Source organism: Aedes aegypti, chromosome 1, assembly GCF_002204515.2.
Source record: "Aedes aegypti strain LVP_AGWG chromosome 1, AaegL5.0 Primary Assembly, whole genome shotgun sequence".
Classification (NCBI taxonomy): domain Eukaryota; kingdom Metazoa; phylum Arthropoda; class Insecta; order Diptera; family Culicidae; genus Aedes; species Aedes aegypti.
Genome location: NC_035107.1, coordinates 176,888,509 through 176,905,479, shown reverse-complemented (window position 1 = coordinate 176,905,479; position 16,971 = coordinate 176,888,509). Strand labels below are relative to the sequence as shown.

The following is a 16,971-nucleotide window of genomic DNA, read 5'->3' as shown; positions in this document are numbered from 1 at the left end:
CCTTAAAGCCCGTTAGAAATTATATACTCCAAATAGCCACCAACGCATCGTGTTAAAATTTTTAAAACCCAAATTTAGTACTATGTATTACCATTTTTCCACCAGAGTTTGTATCCTTTGACAGATACGTGTATTTTGACCTCAATTGTAAGGCCGCACACTGGGGCAGAATCGAAAAAACGCGGAAACAACCTATAGTTCATCGGAATGAAGAGATAGACGTTTGGTGTCTTCAGCGAAAATGGTCCTTTCAATGATATCGATTTTTTTTACATTAAGTCATATATTTTTGTATTATTCGCATAAATGGCTTATATGCCATTTCGGCCAAATGACATTTTAGGTGTATGGTTTCTTCGGCAAAGTTGTTCATTGTTTTATGCTGAACATTATTGCTGAAGACGTCAAATTTCCAAGGCCTACTATTTTTAAAATATAGGTAATTTTTAAGAAAATGGTGCTCAAAAACGTAAAATTTGAGTTTTGCATGTATTTTTTCAATTAAAATGTCATATATCGCCTATGACTGTGTCATTTATTGGCATAAAGCAGGGGCCCAGATAGCCGTAGCGGTAAACGCGCAGCTATTCAGCAAGACCAAGCTGAGGGTCGTGGGTTCGAATCCCACCGGTCGAGGATCTTTTCGGGTTGGAAATTTTCTCGACTTCCCAGGGCATAGAGTATCTTCGTACCTGCCACACGATATACGCATGCAAAAATGGTCATTGGCACAGTAAGCTCTCAGTTAATAACTGTGGAAGTGCTCATAAGAACACTAAGCTGAGAAGCAGGCTTTGTCCCAGTGGGGACGTAACGCCAGAAAGAAGAAGAAGAAGGTCTGGTAAAAATTGGATGTTAAAAATAAAATTTTGTTTGATTTTTCAAAGAATATTTCCAAAAAACAGGGATATTGCGTATAGGCCATTCTTGCGATCGGGCAAGTTGTTTTCATCGTCATCCACTTACGAATGGTCAGAGCATTATTGTCTTTTAATTTCTAGGATATGATCTGCGATATATTTTTTCTATGCGATCTGATAGTATGCTAAGCTTATAAAAAGGTTAAAAATTATTCTACATCACAATGAAGCAGTTTTCCAATGAAAACAAAAGTTCAAAATAATAATTAACATTCTTGTGGTTCACTGGTAGCTAAATTTACTCAAATATGTGTTATATACATTGTCTTTACATTGCTCTATTCGCAAAAATGCCATAAGCGCCAGACTCATATTAAACCATTTCGGTCGAATGACAATTTAGGTATGTATATGATTTCTTCGGCAAATTTGATCGTTATTTTATGACATTAATTGATCAAGATGTAAAATTTCCAAAGCCCACTATTTTTGAAAAACTGATAAAATTGTTTTGAGTACTATATTCGGTTTCTCCGTACTACGCTTATGGCGAATAGAAAATACATAATCAATGTATGTTATAAATATTTAAGTAAATGTAACCCCCAGTAAACCGCAAAGATGTTAATTATTATTATGAACTTTTGTTTTCATTGGAAAACTGCTATAATAGTTTTGAAACTTTTTATAAGCTTAGCATACTTCCAGATCGCTTATAAAAAATATATCGAATATCATATCCTAGAAAATAATACACAATAACGCTCTGACCTTTCGTAAGTGGATGGCGACGAAAACACCTGCCCGAAATTACCCGATCGCAAAAATGGCCTATTCGTAATATCTCTGTTTATTGAAAATATTCTTTGAAAAATCAAACAAATTTTTTTTTACCATCAAATTTGTACCACACCTGCTTTATGCCAATACATTTCATAGTCATAGGCGATATATTGCACTTTATGTGAAAAAATACATGAGCGGTTCCATTTGAATTCGAATATCGGTTTACTTTTGTATTTTTTGATTTGGCTGAAATTTGGCATATGCTTTCTTTATACCCAAAAATGCCTATTTGCATCATCGGTTCGCCATTTTTACCCTAGCGTTACTTTTGGGAAGGGCCTAAGAAAAAAGCCTTAACAATTTTCAAAAAATTAAAACTCAGAAACTATTTGTCTGATCGGTTTGGTTTCTTCCGCAAAGTTTTAGGTTATTGTTGGAACTATCTGTAAAAAATATACACAGTGAAAAAAAAAAATGTAATTATATTTTTTTTGGAAAATAAAGCTTAAAAATCCATTTTCACAAAAATCGTTTTCTTGATTTATTTTATTTTTTTATATTTTAAAGTAGACAAAAAATTGAGTCTTTTGCACAGTGGGTCAAGACGGAGAAATCATGGACAAAAAAGTTATGATTTAAAAAAAAAGGTGAATTTGTTGAAAATGGTCATAATAAACTTTTCAAATGTTTCGGTAGCAATTAGCAAAATTTTTTCATATACCTTTTTTGTTGAAAATTTTGCGTACTTTCATAAAATCGGGTCGAAAAGCATTCTAAAAGTTTATTTAGACCATATTGAAAAATCAACCTTTTTTTAAAAAATCATAACTTTTTTGCCCATGATTTCTCCATCTTGACCCACTGTGCAAAAGACTTCATTTTTTGTCTACTTTAACATATAAAAAAATCAAAAACACGATTTTTGAGAAAATTGATTTATAAGCTTAATTTTCGATATATAAAAAAATACAACATTTCTTTTTACAGTGTATATTTTTTTTCCAGATAGTCCCAACAATAACCTAAAACTTTGCGGAAGACTCCAAACTGATCGGACAAACCGTTTCTAAGTTATTTTATAATGACCGAAAATTGAAAATTATATCATAATTTTGTATTAAAATCGCTGTATCTTTAAAACGGTACAAGTTAGCCTGATTTTTCCGTATACCTTTTTTGTTGTAAATTTTGCGTACTTTCATAAAATCGAGTTTAAAAATATTTAAAAAGTTTATTATGACCATTTTCAAAAATTCACCTTTTTTTAAAAATCATAACTTTTTTGTCCATGATTTCTCCATCTTGACCCACTGTGTAAAAGACTTCATTTTTTGTCTACTTTAACATATAAAAAAAAAATCAGAAGTACGATTTTTGAGAAAATTGATTTTTAAGCTTTATTTTCGATATATAAAAAAATACAACATTTTTTTTACAGTGTATTTTTTTTTTCAGATAGTCCCAACAATAACCTAAAACTTTGCGGAAGGCACCAAACTGATCGGACAAACCGTTTCTAAGTTATAATTTTTTGAAAATTATAAAGGATTTTTTTCTTAGGCCCTTTTCAAAAGTAAGGCTAGAGTCAAAATGGCGAGCCGATGATGCAAAAAGGCATTTTTGGGCATAAAGAAAGCATGTGAAAAATTTCATCCAAATCAAAAAATATAAAAATGAAATTTGGGAAAAAAGTCGTCATTTTCTGTGGAACCGCTCACATGCAAAACTCAAATATTACGTACTTGTTTTAATTATGAATCGTAGTTTACGGCCAACCAGCCGAGTGGAAGTTTAACAACTACCGAAAAGCTAAAAATTATATGTAATGTTTAGCTTTTCGGTAGTTGTCAAATATTACGGTTTTTAGCACCATTTTCAGAAAAAATGTCTATATTTTAAAAATAGTAGGCCTTGGAAATTTGACGTCTTCAGCAATAATTATCAGCATAAAACAATGAACAACTTTGCCGAAGAAACCATACACCTAAAATGTCATTTGACCGAAATGGCATATGAGCCATTTATGCGAATAATACAGAAATATATGACTTTATGTCAAAAAATCGGTCTCATTGAAAGGACCATTTTCGTTGAAGACACCAAACGTCTATCTCTTCATTCCGAAGAATTATAGGTTGTTTCCGCGTTTTTTCGATTCTGCCCCAGTGTGGGCCGTCTTTAGTGTCGTCAAGTCGAGTGTAGTATACGACACAGAAGACGGCCTTGCAGTCGTGGTCGAAATACGCGTATCTGTCAATGGATACAAACTCTAGTGGAATTAAATGGTATAGTAAAAAGGACATTTCCATAGCCGAGTGATAATATTCCGCGGCTATAAAGCAAAGCCATGCTGAAGGTGTCTGGGTTCGATTCCCGGTCGGTCAATGATATTTTCGTAATAGAATTTTGTTGACTTCCCTGGGCATAGAGTATCATCGTACCTGCTACACGATATACAAATGCGAAAATGACAACTTTGGCAAAGAAAGCTCTCAGTTAATAACAGTGGAAGTGCTCGTTGAACACTAAGCTGAGAAGCAAGCTCTGTCCCAGTAAGAACGTAACTCCAAGAAGAAGAATCTTTACGCACGGTGTGTTTAAAAATATTAATAACTTTCAAGTGTTATAGTTTCAACTTTGACGTCTTTTAAACGATAAAACATTTTTGATGGAACTTCCGGTTGTCCGACATTTCGCGGTAAACCATTGCGCGGTCAACCATTTCGCGGTGTACCATTTCGCGGCTTGTATCATTTGGCGGTTTACCGTTTTGCGGTTGGTACCATTTCGCGGTATGTCATTTCGTGGTCTATACCATTTCGCGGTGTGGGTTTTCCTATGAGTTGCACTGAAAATTGTTGGCATTATCACTAATAACATTTTCATCGGTGATTTACCCTTCTTTTGAACACAGGCCGTCCTTCAAATTGCACTGTTAAGATATATGAAACTTCTTGGTACAATCCGCGAAACGGTACACCGCGAAATAATACTGACCGCGAAATAACATGCCGCCAAATGGTACCAACCGCGAAATGTCGTACCGCGAAATGGCACGCCGCGAAATCGTATACCGCGAAGTGGATTACCGCAAAATGTTATACAATCGGAACTTCCACTTCACGATGATTAAACCATTTTCATAAACAAAAACTTGGAATTCACTGTGGCTATCATATAAATTCGCCAAATTTAACTAATTTCGCGGTATTTCACTGGATTTAATAAGTTTCGCGGCAAAGTCCAAATTTCGCGGAATTTCCATTGTCCCTAGTCATAAGTGACTAGCGGGGGTGGGGTTCGATCCCAGGTTCTCGGCGTGAGAGGCGTGTGTTCTAACAACAACACCAGGTGCATCCTTTAACGCGCCCATCTGCTCCGTTACTGGGATAGGAAAGGATGATGATATGATATTTACTTAGCAAGAGGCCGGCAACTCACCGACGCCCTCATAGATATCAAGGATGTGGATGGGTGAATAATGGTTTAGGATTCACCATAACCAAGTGATACGATCGGATTATGTCCGTTAGGAGTGGTATTGCTAAGAATGTTTTTTGCACTCCATAGTTATCCGATGGTCCAGGGGTTGGAATTTCCTCCTAGTGCTCTGGCTTTTATCATAGCCTAGGCTTAAACGCCATCACTCGCTCTATAAATAAAATAAATAAATATAGAGCTATCTTATAAGATAAATTTTGGAAGATGTTCTCGAAAAACTATTAAATTCTATCTACAATCCTGAAAAAAGTTAGGCAGTTTCTCTGATAGGGTAAAAGCACGGGTTTTGGCCAGCCTAAGAGAAAATGTCAATAAAAACTGAATGGGAAGCCGTATTTATACAGCAAATATGTCAAATGCAAGCTTTCAATCTATATTATATGTGTAAGTCAGTTTTGATGAGCCAAAACCATTTTTTCGCTTTGAAAATCCCGTTGGTCAATATAGGCCAACGGAACCAGTTTCGGCCAGAGATTTAACTTCGGTTCCTAAATTGGCCAATTACATTGATTTCTCATGAGAGTGGCCAAATTAGGAGCGCCCTGGCCAAATTAGGTGTATGGGAGTTAAAATTATAAGGAAAATTAATTGTTTTTCTTATGTTTTGAATCAATTTAGACAAGTAAATGAATGTAGCTCTATCACATGAATGTGATCTACTGCACACAAAAGGTTTCATGCTGATTGGCTATGTAAAACGGTGTTTAATCCACTATGGCTACAACTGGTGTATGGCCAAAACCGGTGCTTCTACCCTATAAGCTCTGAAAATTCCAGTTATAATTCCTGAAAGTGTTCATGAGGAAAGATCTGAAGGTATCTATTGAGAAATTGCTCGAGGAGCCATTAGCGTAAATCTTGGACGAACATATTTGTGATATTGTTGGGAAAATCCAGGAGAAATTCTTTAAGTAGTTTATGGAGTAATCATGTAAACGAAAGAGTTGAAGACTCAAGGATTGTTCTTTTGTTCTAAGGAAGAAATCATAATCTCATAAATTTGGGGTTATTTTCAACCGTATAATTGCTATGTTACGTTTCTAACAATGGACACATAAATCATGAAATAAATTTTGCCATTCATTTGTTGCATGTCGTATCCTTTTCCTTGTGTGACATAAATGTCACAAGCACTTTTCATTATTATCAATTTTGCGCTTGAAAATGTTAGTAGGTTGCTAAAAAGTCGTTTTATTAGCCTTTTTTCATTCAACCGGTCCTAAATTAAGATTAATTGTAGAAATTTCAAATTTTGCTTCCTTAAAAATCAAATGTAAAATATGTAAAAGATATTATAATGGTTTAAAAACAACAAACGAATGGCAAACGGTAGTTGTATGATACCTTAAATATTAACAGTGTATGACAATCATTCAATAATTAGCCTTAAATAAAGAACACATGTAAATACGTTATTAAAATCTTCGAGTGTTAAGGCACTTTTCATAACATCTATTTTTTTTTATTTTTGTGCTTGTTTAGCATGATTAGAAAGCATTTAATTTGGCCACAATTCCGTTTCGATCGCGTTTCTTTTTCAACAAGTTCTCGGAAGACAGTCAATCAGAAATTTCAGACGACGTTCTTCTTCAGTGTATTCTCATGTGCCATACGCAATCGGCGTCTAAGCTCGTTCGGGAACCTCTCGTAGCATTTTTTGCAAACGGGCTTTTCGTCATATTCGTAAAATTTAGATTTTTGATCCATCTTGGTGTCGCAAATTGAACATGAGAAATGATGCACGCACCATGCCTTGTTCAATGCGGTGAATACTAATAAGAGGGCAAAAAATAAACAGTTGATAGTTGATATTAACGTAGTTTTGTACTTACCGTCACCGCCAATAACTTGATTGCAAACAAAGCAGAGATTACCGAATAACTGATGATAGTGAGTTTCACAATAGGCAAGACCACGCTTTTCGTAATGACGATGTCCCAAAAATGGTTTCTCGCATTTGGCACACACAAAATGCTGTTTAAAAGACAATAATTAGTGAACTGTTACGAACTAAATTATGTTGAAAATTACCTCGACATGCCAATGCTTGCCTAGTGCAGTGACAACACGTTCCTCGATGGGTCGTCTGCACGCTCCACAGATTGGGATACCCATACGGTCATGACAACGCAGACAATACAACTCATTCATGTCGTTCGCGGCATATCCAGTACGATTTTTAACCTCCCGGGCAGATGAATCCAGCTCAGCCCCGCAGGCCGTGCAGTTAAAGTGATAACCATGATACACCTCTCCTCGGAACCGCAACGGAGCGTCATCGATGACGCCACTGGAAGACAATATACAAAGATAATTTAAGGCTCTAGTACTATTGTATTGCTACTATTAGTCTCTCCTCTACCTTATTCTACCCTTGCAAGATTAGTTCTCACCCTTCAAAAATCAATACAAAAGCTTTTTATCCATATTTCTGTAATCTACATTTCGTATTGAGACTCTGTGATTTATTCGAAGGTAATGAGACAATCTAAACAATCTAAACATTGGCAATTTTATCGAAACCTTTTCGAAATTTTGTTTTCTAAATTTTCACTTGAATATAGGGATTCTTTTACTATCGATAATTCTTCCAAGGATAGTTCCTGAAAATTCATCAAAGAGTTTCCCAATGTTTTCTCCCTGGAATTATCTTGGAATTTCTACCAAGATTCTTTCATGGACTGCTCCAGGTTTTCATACTTGAATTTCTTCCAACTTCAAACCTTTAATTATTTTTTTATATGGTATTCAGTTGGAGCTGCCTGACAGCTTAACTTGTCAAGCTCGGTTCTTGCTTTTGCCAAGTTTCCCCTCTACCAGGACCAATACTCAGACGGAGTAGGCTATGCTGCCCGCATGAACACTGTTTTTTTATTAGTATTGTGACGTGGTAGTTTTTTAAAAAATACCCATATTCCCTTGCTTCTGAGAAAAGGAAGCATTGTGAAAATCAGCAGCTCCATCAGAATTTTTAAAATAGTAGTGTAGTAGTGTCATTACTAATACTGTGTAGTCAAAATGGTTTTGAATAATTTGTCATTTAAGTCCTATACTGATTACTCCTGTCTTTTACGTAAGATTTTTTTTTTTTTTTTTTTTTTTTTTTTTTTTTTTTTTTTTTTTTTTTTTTTTTTTTTTTTCAAGGCATTTTGTGCTCGTGGCCACTACTGTGCCGGAATCAGTTGATCTGTAGCTTCTTTACCGATACAGATCTATTTTTAACTTATCTATACTTCCATCTACTTTCACTCTCTCCTACTATTTACTCTCTCACCGAGCAGGTAGGAGAGAACTCTGCTGTTAGTGAGGCTAGCTGCCTGCGAAGAGGGTCAGTTTGTCTCAGTCACCATCTGATACTGACGGAGGATGGATGTGCTCCCCAAAGCACGGTCCTCCGAGAGGCGTCTTTTGGTGGCTGGACGGGTTTTTTGTGGAGGGGCTGGGAATCGAACCCATGACCTTCCGCTTATGAAGCGAAAGCGTAACCTCAAGGCTACAGACCCCCCTATTTACATAAGATTAGAGTCTTAAATGTCAATTGTCGTCAAGTCTTAACAAAATTAGGCAGTTTAGTAGTAATTCTAGTTAATGTCAAGTCTTTACGTTCATATATCCTTAAAGAAAAAAGTCACTTTCCTTGTCTGTTCAACAATTTCTCGAAACTAGCAAGTGTACCCTAATGATCGATCTCAGCGTCTTACTTTCCATAGTCATTTTATAGTGAATATTTAAGAGTAAAGTTACCTTAGCCTTATATTACAGTCTCCTATAAGATTCACTTTTCGGTGGCAAATGCAATGCTTCACAACGCCTACTTTCTGCTTGTAAATTTTGCGAAAATGAAGCTGGAATCAGATTATTTATACCGTTGTTACAAAAGAGATATTTCTTATTATGGCAATGTAAAAACCATATTAAAATAAGATTGTCGCCACTTATTTCTACTCAGTGAATCTACTAGTAATTTTCCTCAGAGTAATATTCCCTACGTCGAATATGATAACGATGTGTCTAGCTAGCTAATAGTAAGAGTGGCTACGGATCATTCAGGTTAGCAAAAGACAAACTGATCGTCACCAATAGTATTAATGTCCACTTCGAATAGAATAATTATTTGAAATGGGCATCAATTCTATCAATGACGCAGAATGTCCGTTGGATCACATCCGAGATATTATTGCGTCTGTGCCATATAAATTATGACGCGGCTTTAAGCAAAAAAGCCAAAATGTGATACCACCACTACAGGTTACGCCTTTGGTTTCCATCATATGGGCTAATGGATTATGCCCTCCCATCGCGGCAAGGTCGCATAACCAAGGGGAGGGAACTTCAAATCTTTAATTATTCCTATAATAATTCCTCCATGCTTTATGAAATGAATTTGAGAAAATACAGTCTATCCTATCGCTTTTAGAATTGGTAAAAATAATCACAATGCCCTAGAAGAGTTCATGAATTAATCCGCATTTTTTTTTTAATTTCATCTCTAGGCATTTCTTTTCAGTTTCTCCTAGTATTCCTTTAGATTTGTTTTTAAGAAATTCGGAAGCAGTCTATCCTATCGCTTATAGAATTGGTAAAAATAATCACAATGCCCTAAAAGAGTTCATGAATTAATCCGCATTTTTTTTTAAATTTCATCTCTAGGCATTTCTCTTCCGTTTCTCCTAGTATTCCTTTAGATTTGTTTTTAAGAAATTCTGAAGCAGGCCGTTAGTCGGCATTCGACCAAACGGCATAGTATTAATTTATCTAAATATGCTTGAAAGTTCTTATCTAGGCTTGTCTCCTCCGTTTCTTGTAGTATCATTACTAGATTTTTTTTAAGAAATTCAAATAGCGTTTCCTGCTATGCTCAAGCCCTCAAGGATGAATCAGTTATAAAACCCCTAAAAAACTCGTGAAGCAGAATGTTTTTGTATACGTTAGAGAGGATTATATGAGAATCTTTCCTAAAATTTAGTGATGATCTTGCCCAGAAATTTGTGAGAATTGTGTTTTGGATTACCGTAAAACGGGGTGAATAGAAAAAGTGGGGCGAATAGAAACAAAGCGACCTACAATTAGAAATGCAACTATTATGTAATTTATCATTTAAAAACCTCATGAAATATATTTTTTTCCATTAGTTCATTAGCAACAGAGTATCGATAGACTATTTTCAAATTAATAATTTTGCTACATTTGTCATTATAAAATTGAGAAGAAAATATCGAAATTTCAACCATTTTTGACAGCTTAAAACATCCGCCATTTTGCCAATTTCTAACATGATCAAAAATTGAAATTGCTTTGAAAAATTATAATTTTTTTCTTCACTAGGTAATACATTGGGATATTTCTTTGAGATGTACTTGAAAAAGAGTTTATTTTTCATTTAAAATGAAAAAAAGTATTGATATTTACTGAACAGTGTTCCTATTCGCCCCATCACGGGGTGAATAGAAACATACAACATTTTCATAAATCTTTGTATGATATAATTTTTACTTTTTAACAGCAATTGGGGTCTTAGCAAAGGAAGACGTGACCCATATTTTGGACTAATAATATTGTATTTTATCCACACGGTTTAAGTTTTACACATTCAAACATGTCGGAGAGTGTTTCTATTCACCCCATTTTACACTACATTAGAATCTAGCCTAAAATTGTTTTAAAAATGCAGCCCTGAGTTCTTTGAGAATGATGTTCAGGATGTGATAGAAATCAACACATGAAGCAAACTTAGAGTTCTGTAAAAATTCTGAAGAGGATTCGAGATTTTGTGAGAAGCCTGCAAAGGGATCTGCGAGAGTTGTACTTATAATTCCAGGTTTTATGGAATCATTCCAAGTATTCCATAAAAATCTTGTCAATGATTCTGTAAGAAATCTTTGCAAAACTTTATGTTTGATTTTGTTCAAATACCTATCTAGATTATATTCAATTCATGCCCAGTATTCAGTGAAATACAGCATGTTATTCAGTGAAAGTTTTAATGACGAAATACATGAAAGAGAAATTAGGTAATCATTTAATTCTAAAAACATCAAACTGAACTTCGAAATAACTCAGTTTGTCCTGAATCTCTAACAGATCTTGGCAAGTTAGACTCATATGTAGACAATACTTTGGGCAGCCCTGCTCTAGAGATATTTTATGAAAAATTCTCATGGGATTCGGCTTAGGCTTAGGCTGCATCCCAGAATTTGTTCAGTGACGCTCACAAAAGGTTTCCTGGGATTTCTTCTAGGCTGTCTTTAGGTTTAAGTATTCATCCGATGATTTGTCTAATGAAGTCAATAGGAATTTCGCCATATATTCATTCAATTTTTGCATGTTCTTCTTAAATTTCTAGAGTTCGAGAGTTTCATCGAACTTTCCGCAAGAAATATTTTTATTTCTCAAAGTTCTGTCCAGCTGTTCCTTGAAGTACTTCTATTTTAAGTCCTTCGCAGATTCTTAGGAGAATTCTTCCAAATATTTTTGCGAGGATTTCTCACGAACCGTTTTGAGACTGTCAAAAGATTATTGAAGAAATTTTCCAAAATTCTTCTAAGAAATATTCCACGAATTTCCCCACGTTTTGAGCCGAATGAACAAGGTTAATGAAGTTTTAAAGCTCAATAATAAATAAAAAAATCCTAAGGGTTCATGAAAAGTTGCTCAAATAAATTCTGCAGATATCATTCCACAGAATACTTCTGCAATTTTTCGAGGAATTTTCCATTTGTTTTTTTTTTCTGAAACAAATGTGACAATTTCAGTAAAAAAAATAGTCAACAAAATTCAAAAATTGTTTTGGTCTAAATACCTACGAAGCAAGACTAACTCGCTGCCTTTCGAATTAGCCATAGAGAGTTTTAATTTGAGGTGTAATCACAGAGACATACCTACATATAACACTTTTGTAAGTTTTTGGGTGACTCCAAACTTTTGCACAGGAGAGTACATTACACATTTCTGCCATTTCCACGATACTCACTGACATTTGTTGCACATGTGCTTGCCCAGCCCATCGGCTTTCTCCTTCTGATTGCAATCGTGACAGAGCGCCCGGTTTTGGTTGCGAATGAAACCCGAATCCGCCAGTGGAATATGGCACTGTTCGCACGTGAAGCAGTCGGGATGCCAATTGGCCGCCATAGCCTTGATCACCCGTCCGATGACAAAGTCGTTGCACTTGTTGCAGCATGGCGCAAACAGAATATGGAAGTCCTTCTCGCAGTACTTGCGTCCTTCAAACTCGTAGAAAATTCCGTCTTGGAATTGACGGAAGCATTGTGCGCACCTGAAATCGCAGTAATTCAGCGAATAAGTGATTTCAAATTTTTTGAGCAATGTGGTTAATTTATTTGATTACTTACGTTACATAACGATATTTACTTACACAAAACATTGGGTGTGCCACAGCTGGCCGTTTGAATTGACGATTCGTTCGTGAGGTTCAAAACCTTCGTCACAACGGGTACAAATCATTGTACCCAGCGACATGTTTGGCGAAACTCTAGAAGAAGACAGAAAAGTTGAATTAATGGATTGTAATAATCTATTTTGAATTTCGATATTAATAGAGGAATATGCTAGGAAATGTTTGAGATTTTTTAATATAAATACAATATAAAAATAAGGGTTTATTATTGAAATTAAAGCTCATTTCCATCACGTCTTATTATTTGATATCATATAATTAACGTTAACAGCTCGTACAATTGTAGTAGGGGTGATCGGGGCAATATGGGCCGCCTAAGGAAAACGTCATGGAATGCATAGAAAAACAGTAAAAATTATGGTTTGAATGCAAGTGCCTTGTACTATAGAATGTTATCTTCCATGTTACGTCGATAATTAATTTTAACATCAACTTGCAAATTATTTCAAGAACTTTTTGGAAAACCATGTTTTTCGACGTGGTCACCAACCATATGGGGCATTATGAGCCACCCTACGGGGCAGTATGAGCCACCTTTTTCAATCGAATGATTTTTATTTAAAACAGTATAGAGAAGAATTAGTGGTGAAGAGTACATTATTGGAAAGGAAATTGTATTAGCTTTGCTTGAAATTATTGATTCTAGCGGCTTAGTTTTAAAGATACATAATACATAGTAAACAGACCATGTTATACTAGTACTAAATTGCGACACTTGGTTCAACGTATTAGCATAGTGTTCCACTTGTAATGGTGTATAAAGATGACTATGCAGTAAAAATATAATCTGGTACATATAGGCAATGCATTTTTATGTTCAAAACATCGATTGTTCTGCTTAAATCTAGGTGGCTCATTTTGCCCCGCCCCTTCACCTTGGAAATAATATATTGTTTTTCAATAATTTTGTTTACGAACAAATCTAATTTCGCTCACGAACTGTTCATTATGATCATAAGTTTCAATGGATTGGTAAAATTTACCAGAATTATAAATATTATTGTCTTGTAGGCTTAATTAAAAACTGCCAAAATTATAAGCTTTTCATGTCGAAGGACAAATTGGTACATTTTTGTAAATATCTTGAGTGTTCAAACGAATATTCTTACAGTTTCTATTGTGGTGGCTATTTGAGGCATCCTTTAGCAGATCATAATGACACTAGACATTAGAACACTGTTTTTGAGGTCAAAACCGGGGTGGCTCATATTGCCCCGTATGTTCATATTGCCCCCATTGCCCCTACAAGTACACGAATTTAAGGCATGATTTATGTTAATATGTTTGGGTTGGATGATATTTGTTTCTCACGGGCTTTAAAGGCGTTAGAGCAGTTTTCCCAAAATAATGGAAACATAGAATCGATGTGTTGTCAAAAGTCTTAAATTTCAATGTGAAATACAAATTCCACATAAACGATATACTAAGCTTACAAACAGTGACTCAAAATCATATATCATCAATAAAGTTAACTGTTTTCATAGCAAGCTAGTTAAACACTATCAAACGGTAGGGTAATTTACGGCTTCGGCGCCATTCTACTTTTTTCGGCAATCATAATTAGAACGCCAAATTCTCAGTATATTTTTTATCAAAACACACTAATGAAAACATTCAGATGATTCCTTGTTCTTTCAGCGTTCCCCTGCAGAGATTTTCAGGACTTTCGTCATGAAATCATTCAGTTGAAGATGAATCGAAGGCAAACATCAAATTTTCTACAGCACAAATCTGGAGAACCGAACATCCGTTTAAGCTGAAAACTTAATCGATTGGTCACTAGCTGGTGATGACCAATCGATTAAGTTTTCAGCTCAAACGGACGTTCGGTTTTCCAGATTTGTTCTCTTGAAAATTTGAAGTTTGGCTTCGATGCATCTTCACCTTAATTGAAACAAATACGCCTCAAAATGCGGCTGACTTAGATTTGCCGAACTGATTCATCAGCAGGGAAAGGCTGCCGACAATAGTCACACTGACATTGAGATTTCTACCAATTCTGGTGTGAATCTTTGAAGTTCTTGTAAAAATCTTTAAGATTACGTTGATTTCTAGTTCGGTTGGAATTTCACAGCAAAACTTTATTTTAAACATTTGGAATTTCGGTAAATATCTTCTGGATTCAGTTGCAATTTTTTGTAAAATCTATAAGAATCATTATAATTTCAATGGTGTTTTAAAGGGAATCCTCATTGATTTCTAACAATAACCATCGGATTCACTACATTTCCCATAAAAATCTCAACATTCTCACCTGGATTTCAAAATTCCCACCAGATAGAGTTGATTAAAAGATTTTAACAAATCGAATGAAATGCCAGATTTAAAAAAAACTCAGTAATTTTACTGGATCTACAAAAATGTTTAACGGAGATTTCCGAAAAATTATTCCTCGATTCAACTACTATTGTGAGAACTGATTTTTAATTCTAGAAATTCTAAACAATTCTAAGGATTCTACCAGAAACCCTACCGGAAAAACGAGAATATCACATAAATACTTAGAATTTCCGGATTTCAACATGCTGTTATGAAAACGCACAGGGAGCTTCAAAATTCTACCGCATTTTCCCCAGAATTTCAGTACTGGTCTCAAAAATGCTAGGAATTTTGTGGTTCATAGTTTCATTGTTGTAATCTCAAGATCTCTTCATGTGACACAGTTCTTAAGCTAAAATTCCAAAATTCGTTCAAACCACCCAGAAAAATCTTTGATGTAAAATCATACACATAAAGAGAATGCCAGATTTATCGCAAAATTACGCTACATATCTTGTCAATTTACAGCACCCTCATGAATTTGTGCAAATTGTCGCGTAATCGGCTAGATTCCATGCTCGCGATTTATATCGGAAATGTACATGATTTTTATATAATGTGGCATGATTTGTAGTGTAAATACGCCAATAAATATGCGTCAAATTTGCGCTCCCTTTATGTGCATGATTTCACACTACATTTCACATTGATTTTTCTTTTCTTTAACTACTGCTACACGTACAGTATTGGACAAAACATTTGCAACTTTTTCAATTTTCCATACAAAATGACCAACTTTGGCAAGCTAGATCTCAGTTATTTATCGTCCGATTTGAATGAAATTTTCACAGAACATCAGATATAACTTGAATTTTAACATATATTTTTGAGTGATTTTTCCAATCACGGGTTTATAAATTATAACGGTTTATCTAAAGTGTATTTTTCGTCGAAAAATTCAAAACCATTTATCTCAAAATCTGATAGCCCTACACAAAAACTGTCTTCAGCAAACTTGTTCACCTCGTTAAAATCTACAACTTTGCTGAAGATACCATGAAGCTATTCCTTCAATATGTTTAGTTATGTCATTTAAAAAAAAAAATCGACAAAAAATTGACTTTAGTCAAACCACCACTAGGTGAAGGTGAAAGTCATGGAGGGGTCTTGAGGACACCCCTTTGTGGCCATGACAGTGGCACACGATCCGCTCAACTCGGATGAGATTCGGCGATTTCCTAGCATAGCAAGTACTCAGGTAGCAATGCATGGGTCAAATTTTCTCCGATGCATTGCTGACACTACAGACGAATAGGAAGCGTTATCGAATGCACTCTCAATGTCAAGAAATGCCACGATGGCGATTTCCTTTGCATGAAAAGTTCTCTCGATTTTGTTGACTAGCATGGGTAGTGCTGAGATCGTAGATTTTCCATTTTGGTAAGCGAATTGGTATTTGGAAAGAGGCATTAGTTCCATAAATTTTGAATTCATGAACTCTCCTAAGACCTTTTCCATTATTTTAAGCATCACTGACGACAGACTTATCGGTCTGTAAGCTTTGGGATTGGTTTTGTCTTTTTTTTCCCGGGATAAAGACAACTCGAACTTGACGCCAATCATCTGGAATATGTCCTAAGACTAAACTGCCGTAAATCGCAAGTCAGTCCCATCTGTAAAAAGTAGGCATTGAGAAAATGGACTGTGAAGTTTTCAAACTCGTTTTCCATACGAATATTCAAAAAAATCCAGAGGATAGGAAGATGTTCCAATCTTAATGAAACTTTCACAACTTGCTTTTCATTAATATATCTTTCCGAGAAAAATATAAAGATGATCAAAACAAGTTACATTTTTGTGTTCCACGGTGCGAAAGTCTGTAGTGGGACTGATATGCGGTTACTTTTCATTATGGGACAATTTGACTTGCTATTTTTTCCTAATTTTTCCGAACAAATTATATTATTTCATTAGTGTAGCTGAAAGAGCATTGAAAGAGATGTTGAAAACTCAACTCATCTCAATTTTGACGAAAATGCAGATAGGACTGACTTGCGATTCACGGCAGTAAACTATCCTTAAAAATCTCTATCATGGGAGGAATAAGCGTTTGCTCGTCTCCGTCGTTTCCACCCTTGCTCACGTAAA

At 35.1% G+C, this 16,971-nt stretch overlaps 1 protein-coding gene across 6 annotated transcripts in view; it reads right to left on the bottom strand.

The window, feature by feature from the left end:
- Window positions 1-6,146: 6,146 nt before the first annotated feature.
- LOC5574603 (LIM and senescent cell antigen-like-containing domain protein 1) overlaps window positions 6,147-16,971 on the bottom strand; it is a 49,718-nt gene continuing 38,893 nt past the window's right edge. For all 6 annotated transcript variants that reach the window (XM_001655167.2, XM_001655169.2, XM_021853835.1 and 3 more), the window contains 5 exons: window positions 12,523-12,639; window positions 12,118-12,423; window positions 7,179-7,437; window positions 6,980-7,121; window positions 6,147-6,919 (listed from right to left, as the gene is read on the bottom strand). In XM_001655167.2, coding sequence (XP_001655217.1) covers window positions 6,720-6,919; window positions 6,980-7,121; window positions 7,179-7,437; window positions 12,118-12,423; window positions 12,523-12,639 — 1,024 coding nt within the window. In that variant the 3' untranslated portion in view covers window positions 6,147-6,719. The remainder of the gene's footprint in view (window positions 6,920-6,979; window positions 7,122-7,178; window positions 7,438-12,117; window positions 12,424-12,522; window positions 12,640-16,971) is intronic.